Here is a 23,897-nt window from a genome sequence, read left to right as displayed (position 1 = left end):
ACCGTAAGGAAATACTCTGCGATTCTTTGATAAAATAAAAATGTCACAGAACCTGTTTTTCTCTTTCGGGTTTTGATGTCTACTACAACTGCCCTGTTTTTCTCAGTGAAATGCTTCAGGATGATCACGTTATGAGGCTCATTAGCATTGTCCATGTACACAGACCGAGTCCCCATACACAGCACCTGAAATTGCAGCAAAAGTTTCAGTTAGGATGTGGAGTACTTATTTGTAAACACGCAGTCATCTTTTATATTGGTTACATTTGCTTATACGTGGTATTGCACTTTTTAGCTGAACAATCTGCTCACTGCCAGGGATTTGTCAATCTTTAGAAAAATGGCAGTTCACTTGTATAAAAAAAAAAAGCCTACAACTACCAGCTTAATGCTACAAAGGCAATATATCACAGTTAATGACTATCGAGAGTGAGACTGGAGTGTTTTGCTTGTATAAAAAGCCCTTTTCAATACTCAGATGTACTAAGCTGGTTTTCTCATGATAGTTACAAGTAGCACGCAAAGAAATGCAAGGCAAAACCAGCTACGTTATTCCTCATTAGATAAACATGAATTGTGCGCAAGTGGAAAGATGTGAACTCTGACATACACCGTGTTTTGAGTTTACAACGGATGTCCCCAATTGATGAAATCCGTAGTATTTAGAAATAGAAACCTAAAAACTCTAACCAATTTCGTTTCCTTTAGTATCAATAGGCCACTTACCTCAGGAAACCCAACCAGCACCAATAAAGTGAAGATATTGGTGTGCTTTAGCTGGAAGGGCAGTTGCTTAATGCAATGGTCAGTGAAAGCAGCGATCACATTATGCCACTGCGCAGAAGAGTTCAAAGATCGAAGAATATCTGCCATGGAGCTTGCCCAGTCCAGACCTACACGACTGGAAAGCAAGAGCAGGCAGTATTAGGAGGGCTGACTACAGACTTACCTGAAACTATTTTTCCTCAAGACAGCGTATCACTGTTAATCTGTCATAGCTATAAGCTTTCATATCATTATGTAAATGTTTTTCCAAATATTTGAAGCTTTCACGTCAGCTGACACATGAATTCTGTTTTGTTTTTCATCACTAGTGCATAAACACTAGTCTGTTTTCCCAAGGGGTTTACAGTCACAAATCAAAGCGTGCCTGAACATTGTTACCTTTAACTCCTAATTTTAGTTTAGAGCTCAGATGTTTTTCTTTGCACAAGTGGTTTATTTCCCACGTACATGACTACCTACTCCCTGTGAACTACACAAATAATCTAAGGAGACTGGCCTCCTTGCTCTAAAGTTAGTCTTTGAGAAACTCCCTTCCCTCAGCTGATCCTGGGGATATTCTGCCTTTAAATTTCATATGCTTTCCTATTTGCTTATGGACCTTCCCTATAAAACATAGCTACAATGGAAAAGCAACACTATCGTATTTAACGAGCGTGATATTAACGTTAGAATGCCTGAGAGCTTTCTCAAGATCTTCAAAACAGAAGACCTGCCCTGCCCATCCTGGCTGCTTCCTGTGCAATTTCACTGTACAAAAATGTCTCTCTCTAATACGCTTACATAAAAGGGCCAGATCCAGAACTCAGCACTGGTGACAGTTACCACATGACACACTCTCCTCCCTTCCCAAGTTACACAGGAGATGGGTAACTCCAGGGAGAGAACTGATGCCATACAAAAAATACAGGACCATGTTTTGGTTTTTTGCTCAAAGTTTCAAAACCTGACTTCTTCCACCATAACACGCTATGTAGGTAAGCACAGAAAATTACCTCACTCTTCAACAGACAGCCTTCTTTTGGAAGGCAATTAAGAGATTCTCACCGCAACAAGAGCTGCAGATGCTAAGCCGTTTCCATGATACAGGGGTACAGCTTTAATCAACTTCGTATTAAAAAGCCTCTAGGCCTGAGGCACACAAGAAAGAAAACTAGTATTAGTCATCAGAGAGCAACTCATAGGTTTAAAGTAAGAGGCACCTGTCTAAACACACAGCTCCCAGACTGAACAGAAGGTGAGTTGTCTTCCAGCCTTCTGGCACCGTAGACCCGTCTCCCGCAGCAAACAAATTGTGTTTGGCTGAAAGGACTTTAGTCACTGCAGCGTCCACCTCTGCAGGCATAAGTCTCAGGATTAACTGGCCCAGAAGTCCCAATGTTAAATGATAAGTTTCATTTAGGTGGCCAGCGTTCGAGATTACAACCTGAAACATCAGTGGAAGTATTTGTTCCAGGTTAATCAAAGACATTGTGGAGCCCTACGGAAAAAGAAAAATCTCAGTAAGGCAGGGAAAGAAAACAAGACTTTTAGTCAAAGTCATAGCACATACAAAAATCTTCTGTTCTAATGCTCTTTCAAATGGAACGAAAGCAAATGAGAAACTAGGTTCCTACTTCTGTTGTTGACCTGTTAAGATGACCTGACATGTAAATCTAAGCTAGTGGCTTAAACTTTGCAGATGTTGAAGAGTTAAGATAGACTGCTTTCCAGATAAATTAAAATTCCCTTCCCTCTCCCCCCATGCAAGAACGAGCTCTTACATTCCTTAGTAATGTGAAATGTCTTAAGACATCCTGATTCACATTTTATAACATGTAAGGAACAAGACCCGTGTCCCACATTTAATTCGCTATGAATTTTCTTCACGTTATTTGCGATATCTAGAAAACTACACAGATTGAAAGTAAAAGAACTAACTGATTTGAAAGGTGGTAACATAGCTGCCAGCAATCCTAGAATCCTCTTCTGAGAGCATTCAGCAAAAACTTGTTCCTGGCTAGGTATTAAAACCTTCTCTGCTTGCTTCTGGGCTGAATCCTCCGAGACGCAGCCATCTGCTTTTTAAATTAAAACAAAAAAGAAGAGAATCCCCAAAATGACATTAAGAATTAAAAAAAAAAGTGATAGCTTAATTTTTATAATTACAATCTAAGTATAAAACCTCTTTTTTAAAATGTAATTAGAATGTGAAAAGCAAGTCTTTATAAAAATGTATAAAAGGTAGTAGGCAAAGAGATTTACACCATCTATTCAAAAACATAAAGGACGGTATAGGGACAGATCCATTTTACTACGATAATTCTAACAATACTAGTCTTTAATAGAATAAGACACTTAACTTCTGGTTAGGAATTCAGAAGCATTGTGTTAGACCAACAGGAACTATAATCTCTATACATGGACACGTATCAGTGCAATTCTACTCCCGTTTCTACAACCCTTCAAGCCGACTGCAAGGTAGCAGTTGTTCAAAGCCGTGCGCTTGGCAGGTTTTTACAAAGCAGACAGCTCACTTGCATTAAAGGCATTTGCAAATACACAAAAATGGGTTAGGAACAAAAAATACAGCTGTTTGCTTTGCATATGAATGGATGTTTCTGTGACAGGGAAAATGAGAAATAATCTTTTACCTGTTGGAGAAACATTATCATCTACAGACAAGTCTGACTCTTGTCTCGAAACAGCTTTCTTTGCAAAGACAGCTTTGCTTTCACTTCCTTGTTTTCCTGCTTTATCTTCTGCAGGAGACTGGGTTTCATTGCGAGTATCTCCTTTCCCCTAAAAATAAAAAAAGAGACACTAAAAGATTAAAAAAAAATTTAATACCTGCAGAAACAGCCATGGAAAAAAGCCATCTGCATTTGTCAAACATTTTTCCTTGAATATCCAAACCTTTTGTTGGTTAAGAACTTCTTGATGTATACACGTCTTAAGCTTCTGTTCAGTGAAAATAGCATTTTTCTATTTTGCTTGAATCCCTATGCATAAAATTACTGCACTGTAATACTTTTTATGTACTGTCTAGAACTGTAGGAAACTCATTCTCCTACCTAAACAGTGCTAACGACTAGGGGAAATGACAGCCCTTTCAGAAAGGACGATCTCTGCCCCTTCCCTCCAACGCTTTGTGAATCAGTTGCCTGTAAGAACATAAGGTGATGCCTTCGTCTTTGATCAGCTGGATCTAATAAAAAACAAACCAACCAACAACTGTTCCCTTGCCCTCCCAACTTTTACTTACAAAGGAAATCATTACTATCCCTTATTTCCCTTACATATCCAGAATAGGGTGTTTCAGCTTCTGAAGACGCACGTCTAATTGATATGGGGGGTTCTGTAAATAACAGGTACTTACATTACAATGCATAAAAGAGCCTGTGCTTGGCTTCTCATCTCTTCCCTTCGCCGCTTTATCACCACTATGGCCTTTTGGAGCACCATCTGTGGGAGGACTGACTGAAACAGTCTCATTCTCTGAGAGGGATTCGCCTTCCGGTAACATGCAGAGCAGAGCTAAATTTTTCAGACCTGAAAGCAAGAAAGTTATAAAAGCTATTTAGCTGTTGAGTGTCAAGATAGGCAAAAAGCAGAACCGAAACATTTCAAAAGAGAACTGCAAATTTCCCCTCACACACTCCTTTTGAATATCAACTCCATCAAAAAGACGTTTCCCATCATGTTCACTTAGTTATGTAATTCCATTAAATAACAGTGGTGACATTTTCCACCTCACAAAGATATCATCAGGGTAGAAGTCTTAACTAATTGAAATAACACCTCCCAACAGTGTAAATTATGAAAGGCAAGTGAAATTTGTCTTAGCTTTTAATCTTCTCACCACCTAAAATGTCTATAGACCAAAACTGTACGCTAAAAACAGATTAAATAAAGAGGATACATAAGTATGTGGTGGTGGTATTTCAGCTGTATTAGAGCTGCTCAAAAAGAACTACCAGTAAAATTATTTGAACTTGAGTCTAGAATTTTTGTTACATTCAACATAGGTCTCTACTGTATCACCCTGTTTTCTGTAGTAGGTCTTGGTTCACAGAAAACCTTACTTCCAGGCAAACGGACATCATCCCCAGAAACTTATCTCATACCACACATAAGGTTAAAAAATTCTTGCCAAGAGATGTAGAACAAAAAACATTTTCCACCAAGTTATTTGCCTTCCTTCAAGTCCTTCAGTTGCCAGTAACACATTAGTAAGAGAACATGCAGCTATATTGATTGATCCCTTTACAACATCTGAGATGGAAAAAGAAACAACCAGAGAGTTGCCAAGTTGTCTTCAATGTTTATGTAAGCATAAAATTAATTTTCTCAAGCACCCTATTTTCCATGTTGCAGTGACCCTGAACGACACTCGTTCTACATTTGCTTTCAACATAAACAGTTATTCTCAGTGAAGTACACAGTAGCTTCCCCTTTCCTTTGGAAACTTCCAAGTGAGTAATCACAGACTTCTCTGACACTTGCTAGAAACCATTGTTTCAGTGAAGGAGGAGCTGACTCACCTTTTCCGTGCTGGGCTTTCATCAAGCAGTCTCCGATGAGCTGGATGCACTGATGTTGCAGAACTCTGGCATGAGTGAGGACCTGTGGATCCAGTTTCTCTCCTTCTACTTCCTCCCCATTTGCCAGATCTGCACTGTAGAGAGTCAAAGCTGCAAACAGCAACCAGGAATAATTGTGGACGTACGGCTGGATGAGCCTCTGCCGGTCACTGATTCGAATAGTCACCATGGGATACACCGTGATGCTGTGGGTGGGCAAGTGACTGAAAGAAAAAGGTACATGAGTTTGAAATGCAGCCACTTTCTTGCTAACCAATGTAATGAGTAACACACGACACCTTTACAGGAAGCTGTGAAAAAACCAACACATTGCAGTTTCAAACTGTACACCTTCAAGTGTGGTAAACTGTCAGAGCCTCACTGACTTCAGTAGCGCTCCTTTAACAGAACCTGAACTGTCGCGAGAGCTCCTGCTCCAGAAATGAAATTTTATAAGATCTTTGGCGTCAAGCACTAAACCTGTGTTGTCTAACCACAGCGCTGTTCATTTCTTCTATCCCGCCTTTCAGGGCTGACAACTCTCCTTCTGCAACTTTCACAGCCATGGCTAGAAAACAATTGCTTCTAAGCTATTTCAGAGGTTGGGGCAGGTTTCCAAACTGCAAAAGTTTTTGCTGAACAGGTGCTCTATTTGTTATGTTTCCCTGAAAGACGCCTGCGGGATCTTCTGAGGTCAGACGCAACCTTGTAGGAAGCGTCATGAGAATGACAGACTGTACTTAGTTGCATATTACAGCTTTTCTGCGAAGTGGGGGAACAAAATCACGTATTTAATACCTGTCAGAGTATTTCTTTGCAGAATAGCATCCATAGCAAAGGTCAAAGTCATCACAGACGTTGCAGTTCATTCTCCGACCTATGATAACTCCTTGACAGTGATCACAGGCATACTCCATGTTAACCATTTCATGGTCATCCTCGTGTCCTTCGGGTTTAACTCCACCTGGAAAGAAGTATTTTAATATTTCCATGTAAATAATTTTTGATAAAGGATCTTTCTTAATTTCAAATTCATGTTCAGATTAGGAAAAGCTTAACATTTCTAAAATACCCATAAGAAAAGTCTTTCACTTTGGTTTATGTATAATTTAGAAGACACTATTTTACCGTCGAGTATAGGGTTTTGAGTTGTTTTGGTTTTTTTAATGATTCTTACCAAGAAAACAAGTTTTACACAGATCCATGTCATTGCACTGCAGACAGCGGTAGCGGTGCCACGGTGCAATTTCATCACAGCCATCGCAGGATATGTCCACGTTTAACAGGTCACAGTAACGAGCAACAAACATGTGCATCTAGAGCAAGAAATGGACACAGTTCACTTGAGTATTATTTTCTAACTTTGAGTAAGCTCTTTTTAGACAAAAAGCAGAACACTTCCCCTGCCAAAAAAGGATGGGGATCTTTTCATCATTTTAGACTTTTGAAGGCCTACAGGGAGCCAGGGATCCAACTCGTTAAAAAAACAAAGTCAGTTTAAGTCAGATTCCTTTCTCTCCTTTATGCTTTTAAAAGTCTCCTAATTACTCCTTCTGCAGATAAATAAACAAATTATGAGGTCACCTTTCTCTGCTTCTCTGGATCAGCTTGAGCTATCTTTTCATACCAGGTCTCAAACATTACATCCTGACATTCATCCATCCACTCACAGTTTTGCTTGTAGTCTGCAATTTCATCTTCTTCACTCCACTGACTAAAAGAAAAGCAAGCTCAAAGGTAAGTTTGAATGCAATCAGGCTTCTCTCTAACATAAAAAAAAAAAAATTATCCCGAGTTAAGAACAAAGTGCTCTAACATGCTAATAAAACCAGAACTGTGAGCAGCCCAGTTCACTTGGTTCATAAGTGACCATGCAGACTCCTGCTTCTTGCGTCTGTGACAAGTTCTTAAATAAATATGGGGAGCACAATGCAAAAATCAGAAAAATCCACACTTTTGGTAACCCTAGCAGATCAGATAAGAAATTTAAAAGGTTTTTGGCCTTTACATTTGCTCATCTGCCTTTACCTTTGTTTCATCTACTATAACGATGAAACATGCAGGAGTTAAAACATTCGATATTCATCGAGGCAAGAAACAGCATCATCTACCTCCTGCTACGCCGCTAAACAAGTGAAATGTTCCAGCAGTAATCAGGTTAAAGATAAAATTTTAATAGTTTTTGCACTAGTAATGCTGCAAAAGTTTTCAAATACTTCAGTTAAGCCCTTGGATACTGGCCAAAATTTTGCCATACTTGTTAGTGGTATTTTTACTGCTTGTTCCAGCACAAAGTTCAGGAGCCTTTCTTGGTAAAAATGGTATCGATAGTTAGTACCATGTGAAAGTCTCGTTCTTCCTGACTCACCAAATGACGCTGTCATGAATACTTATGTTTTCTTGTGATGTAGTCATCAGAAGATGTGGTAACTGAATCTCAACAAAGAAGGAAAGATCGCTTGGTTCCCAGCTCATATCCAAAAGGTGAAGGAGAGTTGTCTGCACACATGATAAGGCAGGAAGCAACGATCTAAATAAAAAACAAGACAGCAAAACATGACTGCTCCAACCTAAAGCTGAAATTGCATATTTGGGGATTAAGGGGGTGGTGGGGTGTGTGAAATCACCATACACTGATTTCCAGGCTTTACTCTGCATTAGATTAACTCTGTGGCAGAAACTCGGGGTTACTAATGCATAAACTTACACAATTTAGCCAATAAGCCAATGCAATTTGAAATAAAGACGGGGTATTTTATGGATTCAGTTGAGACGAAGCTCATGCTGTTGCCTGAGCATGAGCAAGAGGGTCTGTCTCTGCAGTACCACATTTTCTTGATATTTCACAGAATGGTCAGGGTTGCAAGGGACCTTCGGAGATCCTCTTGTCCAAAAACCCTACCAAAGCAGGTTCCGTTTGCAGGAAACTTGTTCTCTTTGAAACCTTTGCCATGTTCAGTTGAAACTGGACAAAGGACTTGGAAGTTACTGGCAGGGAAACGGACATTATACACAGTCACGGAATTCTCATTTTTTTAGGACACCCGACTATAAATTCCAACAATTCTAACCAGGATGCTATAAAAACATGAGCTTTAACATAAAAGCATGGTTGCAGAATTGTGATATTTATTGTGTTTTTACTCTTGCCAAAGTATTCCACAATAAATTTGCTATTTCTAACAGAAACACATTGCAAAATTATAACTACAAACTGCCATAAGTCAAAATTTGAAGATTGATAAATTTATTGTGCTTTCCTGCATAGTATGAGTCCATCACTTGGCATTTTTGGTCATAAAATCCTTATTTAGTTCTGTAAATATTGCAAAGTATAGTCAAACTTAATTAAGACATTAAACAATAAGTATCAAGTGACGAGGGAAGAGGTGAGGGAGAACAGAAAAAAACAATCTCACATAAAGAATGCAAGCAATGTACCGTACCTGTCATTAATAGCACTAAATCCCTTCACAGAATTTACCAGGAACAAAACAAGCTGATAGTAGGACTCTCGAATCTCTTTGTGTAGCTCAGCACCACAACCTTCCAGGTTTCCAAAGTAGCTAGAAATTAACGACTCAGTTTAATTGAACAGAATTCACTTCTAAATTTTAGGTAGCACGTTTTTGTGCAAATTTTACAAACAGACAATCTTCTAAACGCTCCCCGCAAGTGGGAAGGGTGTTGCTTTGGTTTAAAATGCAGTCTTCCGCTTTCAAAGAAAAATTTCAAAGAAAAATAAAAGAATCCCGTACCAGGAATCAGAAGTTAAGATAGAAAACAGGCAAAGAGAATATTCTCATGGCACAAACAAAAGAACATTCCTTCAAATTAAGAAGGTGCTTAACAAAAATCTAATCAGGATCTTAAAGGAAATCAGTGCACTGCAAGATGAGCATAAGAACTCTTGACATGTGAGAAACCAGTAGACAAATTTCAGGCAGCACTGTCCAGACACGCGATAGAAATCAGAGCTAAATTCATGAACCAGAACAGCATAGTTCACGAGCTGCTGCTTTGAGATGGTGCTTTCTAGTTGTACATGCATATAATCGATGTGATCTTTTTGCCTCCTTATCGTATGTGTATCTGCATCCCCTACAACTGGCAGGCAGCACTTCAGACCGTAGCTTGCACGTCCATCGCTTTAGCCTCTGGCACACCAGTGGAATGTATCACCCCACAATAAAACGTGTCTTGTACAGGTATCGCATTCAAAGTTATGAAATTTCACGAACAAGCAAATGCTCGACTAACAAGATACAACATGCACCATTCTTGGAAGTTAGTTCTTCTGCCAGATAAGTATTACCTTGATTTACAAATAAAGTTCACTAAAATTATAAAGATGCAATGCTACATAAGTAATTACAAGTTAAATGGGTTAGATCACTGCAGCCTTACAGGATGAGAAATAAACCCATCTAGAATTAGACAGGAACTTAAACTAAAGCAGTAACTGGAGACTCCACAATCTTTTTGAGTTTGTTTTGATCTGGTTGGAACTGTAAAGATGTTTCTAGTTATCCACACTGCGATTCAACCACATGATACCCACTGGCATGAATAGCTGTACAACTTAGTCCCACTTGAAAATAATTATTAAATATTTTTTTTAAAATGATGCACGCAAGATTTGCACAGTAGCCTAAAAACTAATCCTCAGGTCATATTTTTATTATCCACATGGATAATGGAAACTTTCTACTGTTTTCAATATACATATGACTGGGAGAACACAGAGACTAAGACAAATCACATGGCTGAGACTTGTCTAAATAATTACTTACTTTGTAAAATCTTTCTGACAGGCTAGAAGTTCTAAGAGAAAAAGTACACATGGCGGATGAAAACAGTGTGGCTGCCCAAGCGAGCCCAGGCACTGGCGGATTGTCTTCAGCACTTCCATAATACTCTGCCCTTGGGATTTTCTCAAAGCAAGAACCTTTAAAACACTAAGAAAAGCAAAACACATCTATGAGGACCTTCAAAACGTTGTGCTTAAAGTAACCCAAATAAATGACAATAAATCACAATTCAAGAAGTACTTGACTAGTTAAACAAGAGTTTGGGATCTAAGTTTTCAGTCATGTTTCTGCAGTGTACACTGCAGTTGGAGTGAGTGGTAAAGTTGCAACCAGAAACCAGGACTTCCTGCACCAGTCCAAATTTTAGAGCCTAAAATAGACAAACTGAGAACTGGAAATCTCCCTTTTGATTTACATTCTTAAAATATCAGGTAATTGAGTGAGAGATGCAACTATTCTGTATTTGGTATCAATGATTTCTAGTGCTGCTATACCACGTCTTCGCCGTTTGCAGATAAGCAGCAAAACGTCATTGCAAACAGATCTCAGGAAACAAGATAAGAAACAGCCAAGTAATCGTTTTCCACATTCTGAAGTTCTACATGATAGAAGTGAATCAAAGGGAATAATACTCTCTAGGAGCCCCTACGTGGTTGTGAATGACGTTTGATACATAAACCTGACAACTAATTACGTACAACATGATTTTCAACGCTATCTTGCGGCTAAAAGACATTTGATTCCATCCAAAGAGGTCTGAAGACAAGTTTCTGTATTTTATAATTGGCAACATTTTCAATTTGCTTACCTTTCATGTGAAAGTGATTGATCCTTAATAAAGTCTAATGTGTTTTTCAGCATAGGATATTTCTCCTTCACAGTAGGCACAGCTCTCGGCTCTTCCATCGATCTGAAAGACAGCAGCCTTAGTCTTCCACGGCTGAACTGAGACTTCCGCGTAGGAGTGGAAGGAGGTGATGATGTATCTTCTTGCTGTGAAACTGTATTCTCAGCAGGCTTGCTATGAAATGCAGATGCTTCTTCTGTTGCCAGGGGGTCTGGAACTTGTTTAAGCTTCAGATCGGATTGTGTCATTTGGCCCCCCTCTTTCGAAACAGGATGAGTTCCTCCATTGGAAGACAATGAGTGTGCTGCCTGGAAGTCTGTCTCCACAACAGAACCTTTTCTTTGGCATTTGTCACCGACATACTGTTGGATATCATCAGTATCTTGGGCTTCCAAACTATCTGAAGCAGAATCTTTCGTCTTTGCTCTTACGGGCAAAAAATTCAGTAACAAAAGGCTCTTCTGCATACAAAGTTTTGCTGCAGCATAAAAATTGGAAGAGTTAAAATTATGACAACAGAACACTAAACTTGCTATCTTCTGCTTAGGAAGAAAGTGGTTTATCTTGTTTCTTCTGAGCCAAGACAGCTAGAAAACACTGTTTTTCTTATTATATCGATCATGATGCTATCGGTTTCTTAGCTCTAGATTTCCAAAGGTTAAATTTGAGTAATCGCACTGAACCACATGAAGCACACAGTAGTCAATGAGAACACATTCTAATAACAATCGTTCTTCTAGTCTAACATTAGTTAGTTGTGATAACAAGTATCTATAAAAACAGATGAACCTAAGTTCAGAACGAGGAGATCCACGTGAGAGGCCACTCCCTGTAGAATTTTCTCACATACTGTTTTCTGCAAAGAATAGCAGAACAGGATCCCAGACAGTTCATGTAATGTACACTAGTTTAACTCTTAAGGTATTAAAAAGTAACCCCAGTTGCTAACTTACCTTTTACAGCAGAAACAGTGACTACGATTTACAAGGCAATGCTTTACTGAACTACCTGGAATGCTTATACACTTGGAAAGGCAACACTTACCAAGAGTTTCTGGGTTCACCTCACTTGCTTCTGTGTTCTGCTTCTCCTCAGTATCATTTCCCCTACCCATCAGGGATTTCTGCTTCATTTCCAACTGCAGACAGGATGTTAAAATAGTTAAAATATGTATATCCCCCTGTATATCTATACAGCAAGGCAGTATGAACACTGCATCGTGTTAAAGGAATTTAATCTCAGGAACAGATGACAGTATTTCCTATTCCCCACTGCAGAACAAAACAGGCAGCAGTCCAACAGAGCAATACCTAAACTATCAGAGTAGATAACACAGCCTCGTACAGAGACGCTCAAGGTTTGCAGGCTGGCACCATTCCCTGTCTTGTGACTGATGTGTACCAGCCCTCCAAACAAAAAAAGGCTTCCCCTTTACCCCCACCGCTCAGGAAATGAAATACACCTAGTCATGAGATAAGATTCTCCAAAAGCATCGTGTCATCTAACTAGTGAGCGCTGTCAGATGCAAACGTGACCTGTCATGCAATGGGTACAACGCATTTACTCATCGTAACATCCATCTGCACTCATTGCATCGCCAGCGCATCAAGCTGCCTGGAATTCTTGCAGGCAAGAAAGAGGAGGGAGGAGCTTAAAAAATAAAAACAGTTAATTTGGCTGGCCTGCCTCTGAAGGGCTCACAAGGGTAGCAGAAAAGCGGGCCATAGGCTGAATTAGCTGTTCTCGAAGGCCACGCAGTTGTTAACATTCAGAATCTCCTGCAGACTAGGGAGATCTAAATGAGTTTTGGCTCTCTGCAGCTGCAGGTGATGACGCAGACACCTCTCACCAGCTTGTGAGCTGCTAACACCAGCTCGTGACATAAGGTACACCTTTCAAGGAAAATTACATGCAAAAAGCATACTCTGAACTGAAGCCAGCTACTTGCTTGTCAAAGAAGCAATTATTTCCTTTTCTGTTAGCACTGCATTACTGTAAGAATGATGTTTAACAGTGATTTCTTTCTATGCTATACCTCAGAAGAACTCCAACTGCTATGTGCGAATCTTCCTAATTAACACCACTCATTCTTGCTGAAACGTAATACAAATTTACTGGAGTCAAATTCAGTCCTAAATACTCATGATGATACATCAGGGGCTGAGGGGAGGAGGGGAGTGCAAGAATGCGCTGAATCGTTTCAGTTCAGAGTTTAGAAGTGAATCTATGTTCTTACTAAGTGAAAACTGTTGACCTACAATCACTGGAAGGAAAACATGGTTCCACCCAACTCCTTAACATCGTAAAATATTAAGGTAAATTACATTAATAGACATCCTCCTGAGTGATCTTACCATCCATATTCTAATGGAATCAGCCAGGGAATATACTTGTGCAAACTCCTCACTCAAAGGCACCTTGCCTCCACTGTTGACTGGAAAGGAGAGAAAGAAGAGTCCCATTTATTTGCAGCTCCATTTTTACACGACTACTTAACTAAAATTATGCTACAGTCTTCCCTTCATCTCTTAGTCAATGCTTGGAATTATGCCTGTAAAAAAACAGGGAATAAAACCTGCCAACTTTCATATGCCTTAAATACATAAACTGCACCTTGACAGGGTTATTTGCGAAGTTAAATTATGAATATCTTTCTCGTCTCCTCCCAAAATTGATGCCTGCAGTCATGGAAAATAAAAATCTCTCCTTATACATGCAAATATCACTAATGCAAACTGATAGCAGAATAATCAAGAAATGCTTAGTATTAACTTAAAGCTCTAGAGATGTATTTAGTTACCAATTTTTTTTTCCTCTTTTGCTTTATGCTATGAATTTCTGGAATGGACTTTCAAGATCAATTTACAGAAATTGAAGACGTGATAAAACAGTTTCCGTCAAAACTGGCCTGACAATGACTACAGAGAAAAAGATATTCCTATTCAGAGTTTTCCCTCTTCCACTCCCCATTTTTTTTTTTTTTTATTTTTCCTCCTTCTTTTCAGCACCACTTGTACATACTGCACATGGCATCACGGGTCCTGAAATTAGCCTGCCCCAGCAAGACCCACAGACGAAGCTATTAACATAATCCTCGGATGGATATCTTATCCGCTCATTAATATTTTCCTGAGCTACCACCGTTTTCAATCTTACTCAGAAAATTAGATCAACTGTCAGACATGGAAAAAACGACTAAGGGCAATAACCACTTTAGACCTCAAGTCAGTCTTTGTGTCAGTCATTTTTACCCTTAACTTTATAGCTCAAAATGTAAAATGTTTTGTGACAGAAAGTGAAAGCCTAAAACGAAACCCTTCAAGAGCAAGTAACACCCTGTTATCCAATGCTACAAACATTTCAGTAAGCCTAAAGGAAGGACGGTCTAAGTTAAAAAGTTGTTCATTTTACCTACTGAAAATATATAAATTGTAATAGAATGGACATCACATAAGTTAAAAGCAAAACATCACCTTTTATTTAAAAAATAAAAATAATTAAAGAACCCCAAAAAACGTATCTTGAGGATGCCACGCTTAGTTTCCGCAGTGTAACATTTTGGGAGGTAATTCACACCTCCTCCGGTCCCAGCATTTAAAAGTATATTTAAGTTGGTGCTGACTTTTTAGAAAAGATAAGGATGAGAGTGGAAAATGATATAAGAACCAGTGATCACTGGGAGCCACACTCTTCTGAATTAAAACCCCAAAGGACATCACTGCTCTCGTTGGGTATATCCTTATGAGGCTTAGTCAGTAGCTTATGATGGTTATTAACATTTGGAGAGAGCTCTGAAGATAAAAAGCATATAGTAATAAAAAATAAACACTCTAGAGGTAAGGCTTACCTAATCTACCTAAATGATGACCTCTTTATACAGCACATCTTTTTAAAAATTGTCACACTAAACTGATTTTTCAAAGTTTATAAACTGAACTATAAGATAGCCTTTTACAAACTTTAAGTCTTCATTATTAAGATAGTCTAGTATTAGAGTTACCATATTTCTGAAGCTTCTCATATAACTCTGGAGTGAGATACACCAAAGCAGCAAATGTTGAGTTCACAGCTTGATCAACAGTAGAACCAGCAACTATATCTGTCTTTGGGGTCTGTTTTTTACATGCCTGTATAAGTCCTTTGAAAAGTTCAGATTTTTGCCCACTGAAGTCCTGGGCAGGATCTGATTTTGCAAAGTCGATAAGAAAGTTACGGCAGTCATCTTGGTGAGAGCTCCTAGCCTGGAGAGAACGTTAGAAAACATTTACTTTAACATTGTCTGAAAAGTTGTTGCCGCTCAATTTTAATTTGACAAATTTAATTTGACAATTAAGTCAAGTTGCAGAATCTCTACTGCAGCTGAGCAACCCGATGTAATGAAAGATGTCCCTGCCCAAGGCAGGGGGGTGAATTAGATGATCTTTGAAGGTCCCTCCCAACCATTCTATGAAAACAGAAACTAATAAAAAGCACAGGCCAAAGTTTCTTTCCTCCTTTATATTTGAATTAAACAGCGCAAGTGGTGTCAACTTTAGCACAACAGCATATGCTTAGGGACGTATCAACTAATTAAGCCTGAATGAAACGGTGCGATACATAGGGATTTCACGCCAATGAAACAAAAGCAGTGGGTACCTCTTTTTTATCTCGGTGCGTTTTGCTGCTTTGACTGGCTCCCGGCAGCGCCTCAGGACACATCTGGTGCCTGAAGACAGGTTTCCACAGAGGAGAATTAAGAACTGATGTTACTTTCAAAGGAGGCAAGTCTGCTTCGCTACCTAGTTCTGCAAGAAATTCAGGACAGACAGGTCAGTTACTAAATATTTTTGTTCATTTTTACAGATTAATGAAAATAAGTAATGTTAAACATCCAGTAGGGGAAAAAAGGTAATGCAAATAGTCTGAACAAGTAATTTAACAACATTCTCTAACTTCTGTTTCTCTAATATGGTGCAGAAAACTGATGTACCCTTCCTTTAATGATAGCATCAATAGCTTATCTTATAGTGATGATATGTTACATTATGGAAGGACTTTAAATTATTTCACTTTATTTATGACCATAAAAATTCCCCAATTTGCAAGAGAGTTTAAAAGCTTTTTCTCCTCCTAAAGACATAATAATTTGCTATATGTAAGCATGCTCCTATTGAGAGGAAGAAAATATTTTATGATAAGAACACTTCAATTAGTTCCCTAAATTCACAGGGAAGTACTTGCCTAATTTTCCAAGGTAAGTACTGACCACCTGACTGCAGCAGGAACTCTTTAACCTTGTTTAATTTCTGCAAAGCGGTGAATGAATTCAGATTTAGGAAGATAGAAATGCTCTGGTTTTGAAATTAAGAAATAAACAACTTTTTTTTTTTTTTTAATCTCCCATCTCATAGTTCGTATTTTACTTATCTTCAGTGGCCCAAATGCTAAGTGTACTTCACTTCTGGAATTAGCCAAACTTAATTTGTAAATTCAAGTTTAAACCAATACCAAGTGCCCACGTGAAACTTTTTACATCATTTGTGTTCAGAAGACTGGGCAAACTCTGATATTAATTCCTAAATGTAATTCAGTTTAGTATGATTATTTCCAGATGTCTGTGTCTTCCTAACATGGGCTTCCGAACACCAGAGGCACCACAGTGATCCCTGTGACGCTCTCGGAGCAGTCCCACAGAACGGCGGCCGGCCCGGCCACAAAGAGTGGGGACAGCTCAGTGACCAAACTTTGAGAAGCAGCAATACAGCAAGTCTTCTATCTTCCGTCAAGAGAGAAATACAAAAGAAACTTCACTTTCACAGGGGATGCAAAACATAAGGTCCTCGTATCTCCTCTTTATATGGCAACACAACTGCTGGAGCTATTAAATGCACTCACCTCGTAGAGATTTCAGGGCCATACTTCGGGAAGCCAAGCGCCCCATCAACCGGGATACAAGAAGCTGTAAATCCAAGCCCCAAGAAACGGCAACATCTGGGAGGCCGTAAGCAGTGACGGAAAACTTGTAGCCCCACTCATTATTACTGCTGTCAGAGTGAAAGAGAAACTGCAGCCGTGGGCCAGCCTTAAAGGTCACTTTCTACAGAGCAACAAAACAGTCATTTTGCCAAATGTACATGACAGGAAGACGTTTCAGGGTAATGAATTTCCCTCAGCAACTGTGGTTTTTCAGTATTATGTTCTGTCCATAACAGATCTAATTTCCCCCACCATCTGAATGAGAAACCCACGATACTAAGCAGGTAAAATTTCTATTTAATAGCTTAATGAGACATTTTATAGATGATTGAGCTTTAGAAGACGGAGCCATAAAACACTAGAGAAGCATCCCATTTGAGTAGGTGTCATTAAAGAAAGAGCGTAGCTGCAGGAAGCACTACACTCGTCTCATGATGTAAAGAACTGTGAGGGCAGAGTGTCAACGAAAAAGTTTTACCCATGTAGTTACTGGCAGTTAGACATGATTATTATTTTTCATTTTGACTGACTGCTCCTTTGATCCCAGCTACAAAGAGGGATTTTTACTCATTCACTCCTTTTATCTGCATCGTTGCAGAATTTCTTCCCCACCTCCTGCCCCCCACCTTTCAGAGGGAATAAACACGTACACACAAGTACGAAAGCACACATCCTTGTAGACGATAGGTTTCCACAAGAATCATAAGAATTTCCTAACACTGGATCTATCACTTGGTTCAGAATTTTAAAGACGCTCACCTTAGGCCACTTCTCAGTGCCAACCTTTGTATCGTAACGAGTTTTTGCACCTCTGGCATCAGTAAACTCCAGGTAATCATACCTGTGAAAATTGCAATTCATTACTTCCATATTTACTTTTTAAGTTTTGGGGGAAAATGTTTGCTTTTGGATTTTCACAAGCGCTGCATCTCAGAGTACCCTATCACATCTTTCTGAACACACCTGCAGTGCTTCACGTGACTGCTATGGAATTTATTCCGCGTTTCAATGCAATAGTCCCAGCAAACACAGACCTGCTTTCCTGCAGAACTTTCCCAGCCCTTCAGAATCGGTAACGGGTGCCAATTTTAACATCTGGCATGTCTTAACTAAGCAGTAGCCCGATACGTTTCTAAGAGAAACCAAGCCAATAGTTTTGCCTAAAGAGGGCAAAATAAATACCACGAGCACAAAGTGTGGTGGTCACAGCAATATTACAAAACAGATCAAGGCCAAAGGAAGCAAAATTCACACAAACAGCATGTCTGTGCATTTGCCAGGAGAAGCGGCTTTCAGCATAAGTCGTTCAAAATAGCACATTGTATATTAACTCAGGACAATGAAGAAACTGAAATGGCATGCTTAGAGTGCAGGAAGTATCCTTGCACATCAAAACATGCCCTCTGCAAATAGGTTTCGGAATCTAACACAGCACAAGACTAAATTACCTCCTTTCAGTTTCACATTTTTCATCAAATTCCACCTCAAAGTAAGTTGCCCCATGACATAGGAAGACTGAGACCTCATGGCAATTATTTTCATAGTTATGAGGAGATTCCATTGTCCATGTTCGCAATACTACAGGCTGTTCTTGCTGCCAGCTTTCCATTTCCATCTGTAGAATGAAAATGCATTCTTGAGAAAGTAAAGTAAAGCATTAAAAAAAAAAAATTACCACACTAGATTTTTGTGTCTATACTTTCAAGTTGCCAGATGTATGTACAAGGTGGAATTAAAAAGGCCAGAGCATTGATTTACACCTAAATTAGTTATAAGTACACCCTTGATAACCACCTTAAAGAAGCATTTCTAAAGCAAAATTCATCTAGTCTACTCAGGGAGGAGAAAGTCTCACCCTAGAAGAGCCCACAAGTCTCCAGTGATAACAAAAGAGAGTCTGGATGACTAATGCAGATTTAAACGTCTACACTACAGACATACAGACTATTTGCATTACCACAAGCAACAAAGCTAAAAATGTTAAGCGTATGCTATTTTTAATTTCCCTCTTTCATTCTCAGAATCTCTCCTCCTTTCTGCCTTCTAGGCTTCTCATTCCAGTTGCACTTTCTGTTCATTTTGCTCATCTTCCGTACCAGTACAGACACATCTTCTGGTTCCTCACTCAGTATTTCATTACACATGCCGTACTTGTAGAAGCTTTTCAGCTCCTTTCAAACCCTTACCAATAGAATCACCTGAGATGGCTTTCCTGCAACTTTGCTTTTGTTTCACTGTACTTAATAGTGCCTCTATCTTTAGTTACCTTATGAGGCTCGCTACAAAGGCTTTTCAGTGGCTCTATCAAAGTGCTGAATCCCTGTAGCAGAGTACAGTATGGAATGTCTAAAGTGCAAAAATCCAACAAGAAGATGACCTAGGAGAAAACACAGGTCTCATGAAAATGCACGTCACCATAGCCATGCTACCCGGGAATAGTACAAAATCCCAATGGTCACTTACCAGCTGACGAGTGGCCATAGCAAAGACAGAGTTACTTATTTTTTCTACTATTGTTTTGCCACTATATTGAGATAAAAGTGACTGCAAAATCGTTCTGATATTTGACAGGAACTGGCCCACATCTAAAGAGAAAAAAAACCCTTAATAGCCACCTTAAGGATTTGCTACCACAACCTGCTTTATCAAACACTTAAGTGCATGGTGATGTGCACAAGAAGACAGAGAGCAGGAAAGGCATCTGCTGCCCCAAGGCAGTGACACTCAAGAGCCAAAACAGTTCAGAGAAGTTTTCTGTGATATTTCTATTGTGGAAACAAGTTATGCTTATCAACGATATTAAAAAAAATAAAAATAAAAAAGAGAAGCGATGAGTAATTTAATCAAACACTCCAAGACTGCTGAAAATCTCAATGTATCGAGTAGCTTCCTCTCTATGTAAACTCACGTGCAGCTTAAGTAACGAATAAGGCTAATAATTTTTAGCTATAGCCCTACTCTATTTTAAAATGTAAGACAGGAACATAATAAACTTATTTATACACAAATAACATAAATATGAAGTAATTTTCATAAAATTACATCTCCATTAAGTACTTGGCCCAATTAGCTACCCAATACTGTGCTGCTCTATTAAAAAAAAAAAAAAAAGAGAGACAGCTGTAGCAAAACACCCCTTAGAAGTGTTCAGCTTCTTAAGTTCTTTTCTCCTTGGTCTTACAAACAACTAAGAAAATACATACCACCACACAGAAGCTTATCAAGATAAGGGAAATTTAAAGAAAGCAAAACGTTCAAATGAAAGTCTGTAACTGTATTTCTTTTTTTTTCTTTCCCCCAGTATTTGACACCCAAAACTTACTGAAACGTTCTCTGAAGATTCTCCCAACATAAAGTGATCAATATGGCTAAAATTCCTGTTGCTCGATACACCTACAGACGTCCTAGAGACTGGAAATGCTATGATAGTTACGGGATTGCCTCAGGCAACCACTGGTGAACCCTTATTACACTGCTATTTGAGAAATCATATTTTAAAGCCCTGTATTCCACCACATTTAATTCTGTATTCAATCCCAGCACTTACAGTTTTTAAGTATTCCTACAGCAAGATCCTTGGCTGAATTATCGCTACCCTTAAGTTGCAGGTAGCACCATGAAAGGAGGCTACCTTGAACAGACCAGAATAAGGAAGACAAGACTGTGCCGCTCTCTTGCTGTGCAACATCCAGCATCATCATTTCACACTGCAAAATAAAGAATGTAAGAAAAGGATATCCTCTTCTGCCGCAGAATGACATACTACATGCAGTAAGTAAACTGTGATGGACATTATCATCCCAGTCACCCCACAAGAAAGATTAAATGCAACTGACAAGCAGCACATAACACCACGAAGCAATAAATGTATTTTGTTTTGGTAAATTGCAATTTTAAGTAGGAATAGCTGAATATGAGTCACTCAATGTTCTCAGCACATTTTTTTCTGCATATGTAAATGACCCTCCTCCACTGACACCTCCCTTAGTGGCACGACCAGTTCTAACCTCTCAATATGGTTCCTAGTGTTGATAGGCTGCCATAAAGTCTTTTCAATGCTAAGGAAAAAATCCTCATCTTATAATCATTGACTCTAATATTATGAAATGTCAATGCTTAAAGGAAAATATTTCAATCCTTTGGAAACCCTAATCCTACCGACTTGAATAACCATGGACAGTTTTATCCAGAAGAACAGGAAAGCTAGTTCTTCGCCATACATCTCAGGCGTGCAGCTTGTGTTTGAAGGCATGCAAAAATCACGGCAAAGAAGTAGGAAGAGAAACAATGCAAAGACAGTTACCTCTCTTGCTGCCACTAGCAGAAGGGTATCCATGACTGACAGCACTTCACTTATGTCAAAATTCGCAGAAACTCCTTTCTCTGGTAATAATAAGAGTCCACCTGGATCTTGATCGCTACAAAACAAAGATCTTACTAACCATCAACAAGTAGCACAGTTCCAAAATACAAATTTAGTTATCCTTGTGGCAAATCTGTAGGGATTCTACTGTTTTGGGTTTTTTTATTACGAAATTCAAAAGTGTTTGGGTTCTGATGACTCTAGACTGATTAAATCAATACCAACCATCATCATGGACAAATAATCACTCAAAATCTGGAAGATAGCCTAGGAAAGTCTAAGAGCAAAATACTGTGATTCCAGTACCACCCTTGGACAAAGTTTTATATAGCTATTCAGTTAACAAACATATTAAGTAGTAGTACTCTCCTTTCTAAAGCAAGGTCAGTTGAATATTTTGGAGAATTATTTTCCAGGGGAATAACATTTCTAAAAAGGATTAAAGATGAACTTATTAACAGCCGTGGGGTATTAGACAATGATTTGGAATTTCAGGACCCCTTACCTGAAGTGGGTACACAAGGATCTGAAGGCAAGGTGCACAGATTGCTTATGTTCTTGCTCTGTGATGTTTTTCTAGAAAAGGAAAAAGATTTATTTTTTATGATACGTTCTGTTTCCTTCCTCTGTGAGAAAGAATTCTAATTTCTGCATTCTACTATTCATTTTTGGTAAGAAAGGCAGGGTTAGCTCCTCTTTCTTTGGATAAGCTGCAGAGAGAGAGAGAAGGGGGAGGGTAAAAAGAGGCAAAGAAAAAAAGAAGGTTTTTACTTTAATGGGACAGAGTATATGTTATTTGACAAGAACTCAGATTCGTCCTCTTTTCTGCATAAAGAAAGCAGGTACTAAATCAATGTCTCATGTAATGGTTTACCATCATGGTGAAGAGCTGGTGTCGCCTGGTCTGTCTATCTGGGAAAAAGACTGCAGCTCCGCTGAGTAAGGTGTTCTTAACTTCCTCTTTTAGCATTTTCATGGGCGTGGAGTTACTGTCCCCCATATCCACTACTGCTCATACAAAAAGGAAACAAAATTACAAGTCCAAATTAAACTCCATCTAACATGTTAGAGGCACGACTGAATTAAACGTGTTAATTTACACAACTTCAAGCCCTTGCAATCCCATTATACACACAGAAAAGGAGGGGAAACTTTTTGACTTCTAGCAAGAAAGATTTTTCTCAGAATATATTTATTCGTTGAGTAAATTAATTCTAGGAACGTTAAGACTTGACAACTATCAAAGCTAACAAAGTGTTCAAGATGCGACAGACTATATAAACTGGTTTATCTCTAGCTTGCTTTCAGGAGACTGAATAAAGAGGGTACCATCCTACTTCCAATGAAATCTAAGGTGTAATTCCCGTTCTCTTCATAGGGTCAAGGAAAATTTCACTGTGATAGACTAATTAGCACACACCGACCTGACGAGAAAACAAAGGAACAGTAGCTGACTTGGCCTCTGGGAATCAATATCTTTTCCCAAATTGTAACTATTGTAACACACCTGTAAGCCAGAACAGACAAAACAGTTAATATAGTTGATATAAGTTACCTTCACACAGATGTCTATAAAGCTCTTCTGCAGCTTCTGTGTGACCAGATGTTTTGCTCTGAGAAGCTTCTTGAGGTTTAGCAGTTTTATTGTCTCCAGTAAGTGCAGAGAAGCAGCTCTGGAGAAGCTGCAGCAGCAGTGTTTGAGCAGAGATGCATTCTTCCCTTGGGCTGTAAGAAAGCATAAAACAAACGGAAGTAAAAACTAGAAAATACGTTCTTTTGCATCAAACAGATAATGCTATGAAAGTCACTATCTCAGATGGATAAAAAACACTGAATGGAAAGCACACAGCCAAAAAAGTACAGCTCCCAGCTAAATTAATCTACATCTCAAGTTCCTACATAACATGATAGTTTAAAACACATATGGCAGCAGTAGGAAAATGTTATTTATGTAAATAATGTAGTTTAGGAAGAAGAAACTGCTGCAACTAAACCAAGCATACTTTATTTATACATACACACAGAGATTGGTGCTCCACCACACAATAAAGAAGTGACTTACTTTTGGTGAAGTTTATTGTAAAAGTTCCAGAACAGCTGCAAATCAAGGCCTGTGAAATCTAAAAATGACTTGTATTTTAATCCACTCTCCTTCTGTTGAACCTTTAAAAAGGCAAAGAAAACGCAGGATAGGAAAATTAACTCTATACAGAACACATTTATAACAAGTAAATCCCTCAGCACTGGGCTTAAAGCGGCCTAGTTTCCTATAAATTTGCAGCTAACATGAATTGCAGTATAAGTTCTTTCATGGATATTCCACTGTCTAAATGCAATGGTTCATGCTGAAACCTTCCCCTTCACAGAGCCACTAATAAGGACTCTCTCTCCTCTCTCCAGATGTCTAGTCCCCCATCCCTGTCCTCCACCACCAAAAGACTTTGCAGCCTCTACCTCTTCACCTAATTTGATTCAAAGTAAGTAACAGCCAAAATAAGACTGACCATGGTTCGAAAATCGAAGCTGAAAAGGCAGAGATGCATGCACTGTATGAATAAGAAACAATTTTGACATGTA

At 38.9% G+C, this 23,897-nt stretch overlaps 1 protein-coding gene across 2 annotated transcripts in view; it reads right to left on the bottom strand.

Annotated features, from left to right (window-relative positions):
• ZZEF1 (zinc finger ZZ-type and EF-hand domain containing 1) overlaps positions 1-23,897 on the bottom strand; it is a 57,977-nt gene that overhangs the window by 16,986 nt on the left and 17,094 nt on the right. The window contains exons 14-42 of one of the 2 annotated variants that reach the window (XM_074595161.1): positions 23,383-23,483; positions 22,876-23,045; positions 22,195-22,328; positions 21,826-21,896; positions 21,261-21,375; positions 20,505-20,664; positions 19,421-19,542; positions 19,224-19,334; positions 18,406-18,572; positions 17,717-17,798; positions 16,877-17,078; positions 15,638-15,786; positions 15,003-15,243; positions 13,357-13,436; positions 12,047-12,140; positions 10,964-11,480; positions 10,138-10,302; positions 8,791-8,910; positions 7,713-7,874; positions 6,929-7,058; positions 6,522-6,660; positions 6,143-6,308; positions 5,306-5,568; positions 4,141-4,313; positions 3,416-3,563; positions 2,703-2,842; positions 1,985-2,262; positions 726-900; positions 53-185 (exon numbers count right to left, since the gene is read on the bottom strand). In XM_074595161.1, the coding sequence (XP_074451262.1) occupies positions 53-185; positions 726-900; positions 1,985-2,262; positions 2,703-2,842; positions 3,416-3,563; positions 4,141-4,313; positions 5,306-5,568; positions 6,143-6,308; positions 6,522-6,660; positions 6,929-7,058; positions 7,713-7,874; positions 8,791-8,910; positions 10,138-10,302; positions 10,964-11,480; positions 12,047-12,140; positions 13,357-13,436; positions 15,003-15,243; positions 15,638-15,786; positions 16,877-17,078; positions 17,717-17,798; positions 18,406-18,572; positions 19,224-19,334; positions 19,421-19,542; positions 20,505-20,664; positions 21,261-21,375; positions 21,826-21,896; positions 22,195-22,328; positions 22,876-23,045; positions 23,383-23,483 (4,708 nt within the window). The remainder of the gene's footprint in view (positions 1-52; positions 186-725; positions 901-1,984; positions 2,263-2,702; positions 2,843-3,415; positions 3,564-4,140; positions 4,314-5,305; positions 5,569-6,142; positions 6,309-6,521; positions 6,661-6,928; positions 7,059-7,712; positions 7,875-8,790; positions 8,911-10,137; positions 10,303-10,963; positions 11,481-12,046; positions 12,141-13,356; positions 13,437-15,002; positions 15,244-15,637; positions 15,787-16,876; positions 17,079-17,716; positions 17,799-18,405; positions 18,573-19,223; positions 19,335-19,420; positions 19,543-20,504; positions 20,665-21,260; positions 21,376-21,825; positions 21,897-22,194; positions 22,329-22,875; positions 23,046-23,382; positions 23,484-23,897) is intronic. The other variant, XM_074595162.1, reaches the window with a different exon arrangement.

The sequence above is a fragment of the Larus michahellis genome, chromosome 7 (assembly GCF_964199755.1).
Source record: "Larus michahellis chromosome 7, bLarMic1.1, whole genome shotgun sequence".
NCBI classification, from domain to species: Eukaryota; Metazoa; Chordata; class Aves; order Charadriiformes; family Laridae; genus Larus; species Larus michahellis.
Note: the sequence above shows the minus strand (reverse complement) of the source record. Positions and strands in the feature narration are given on the sequence as shown.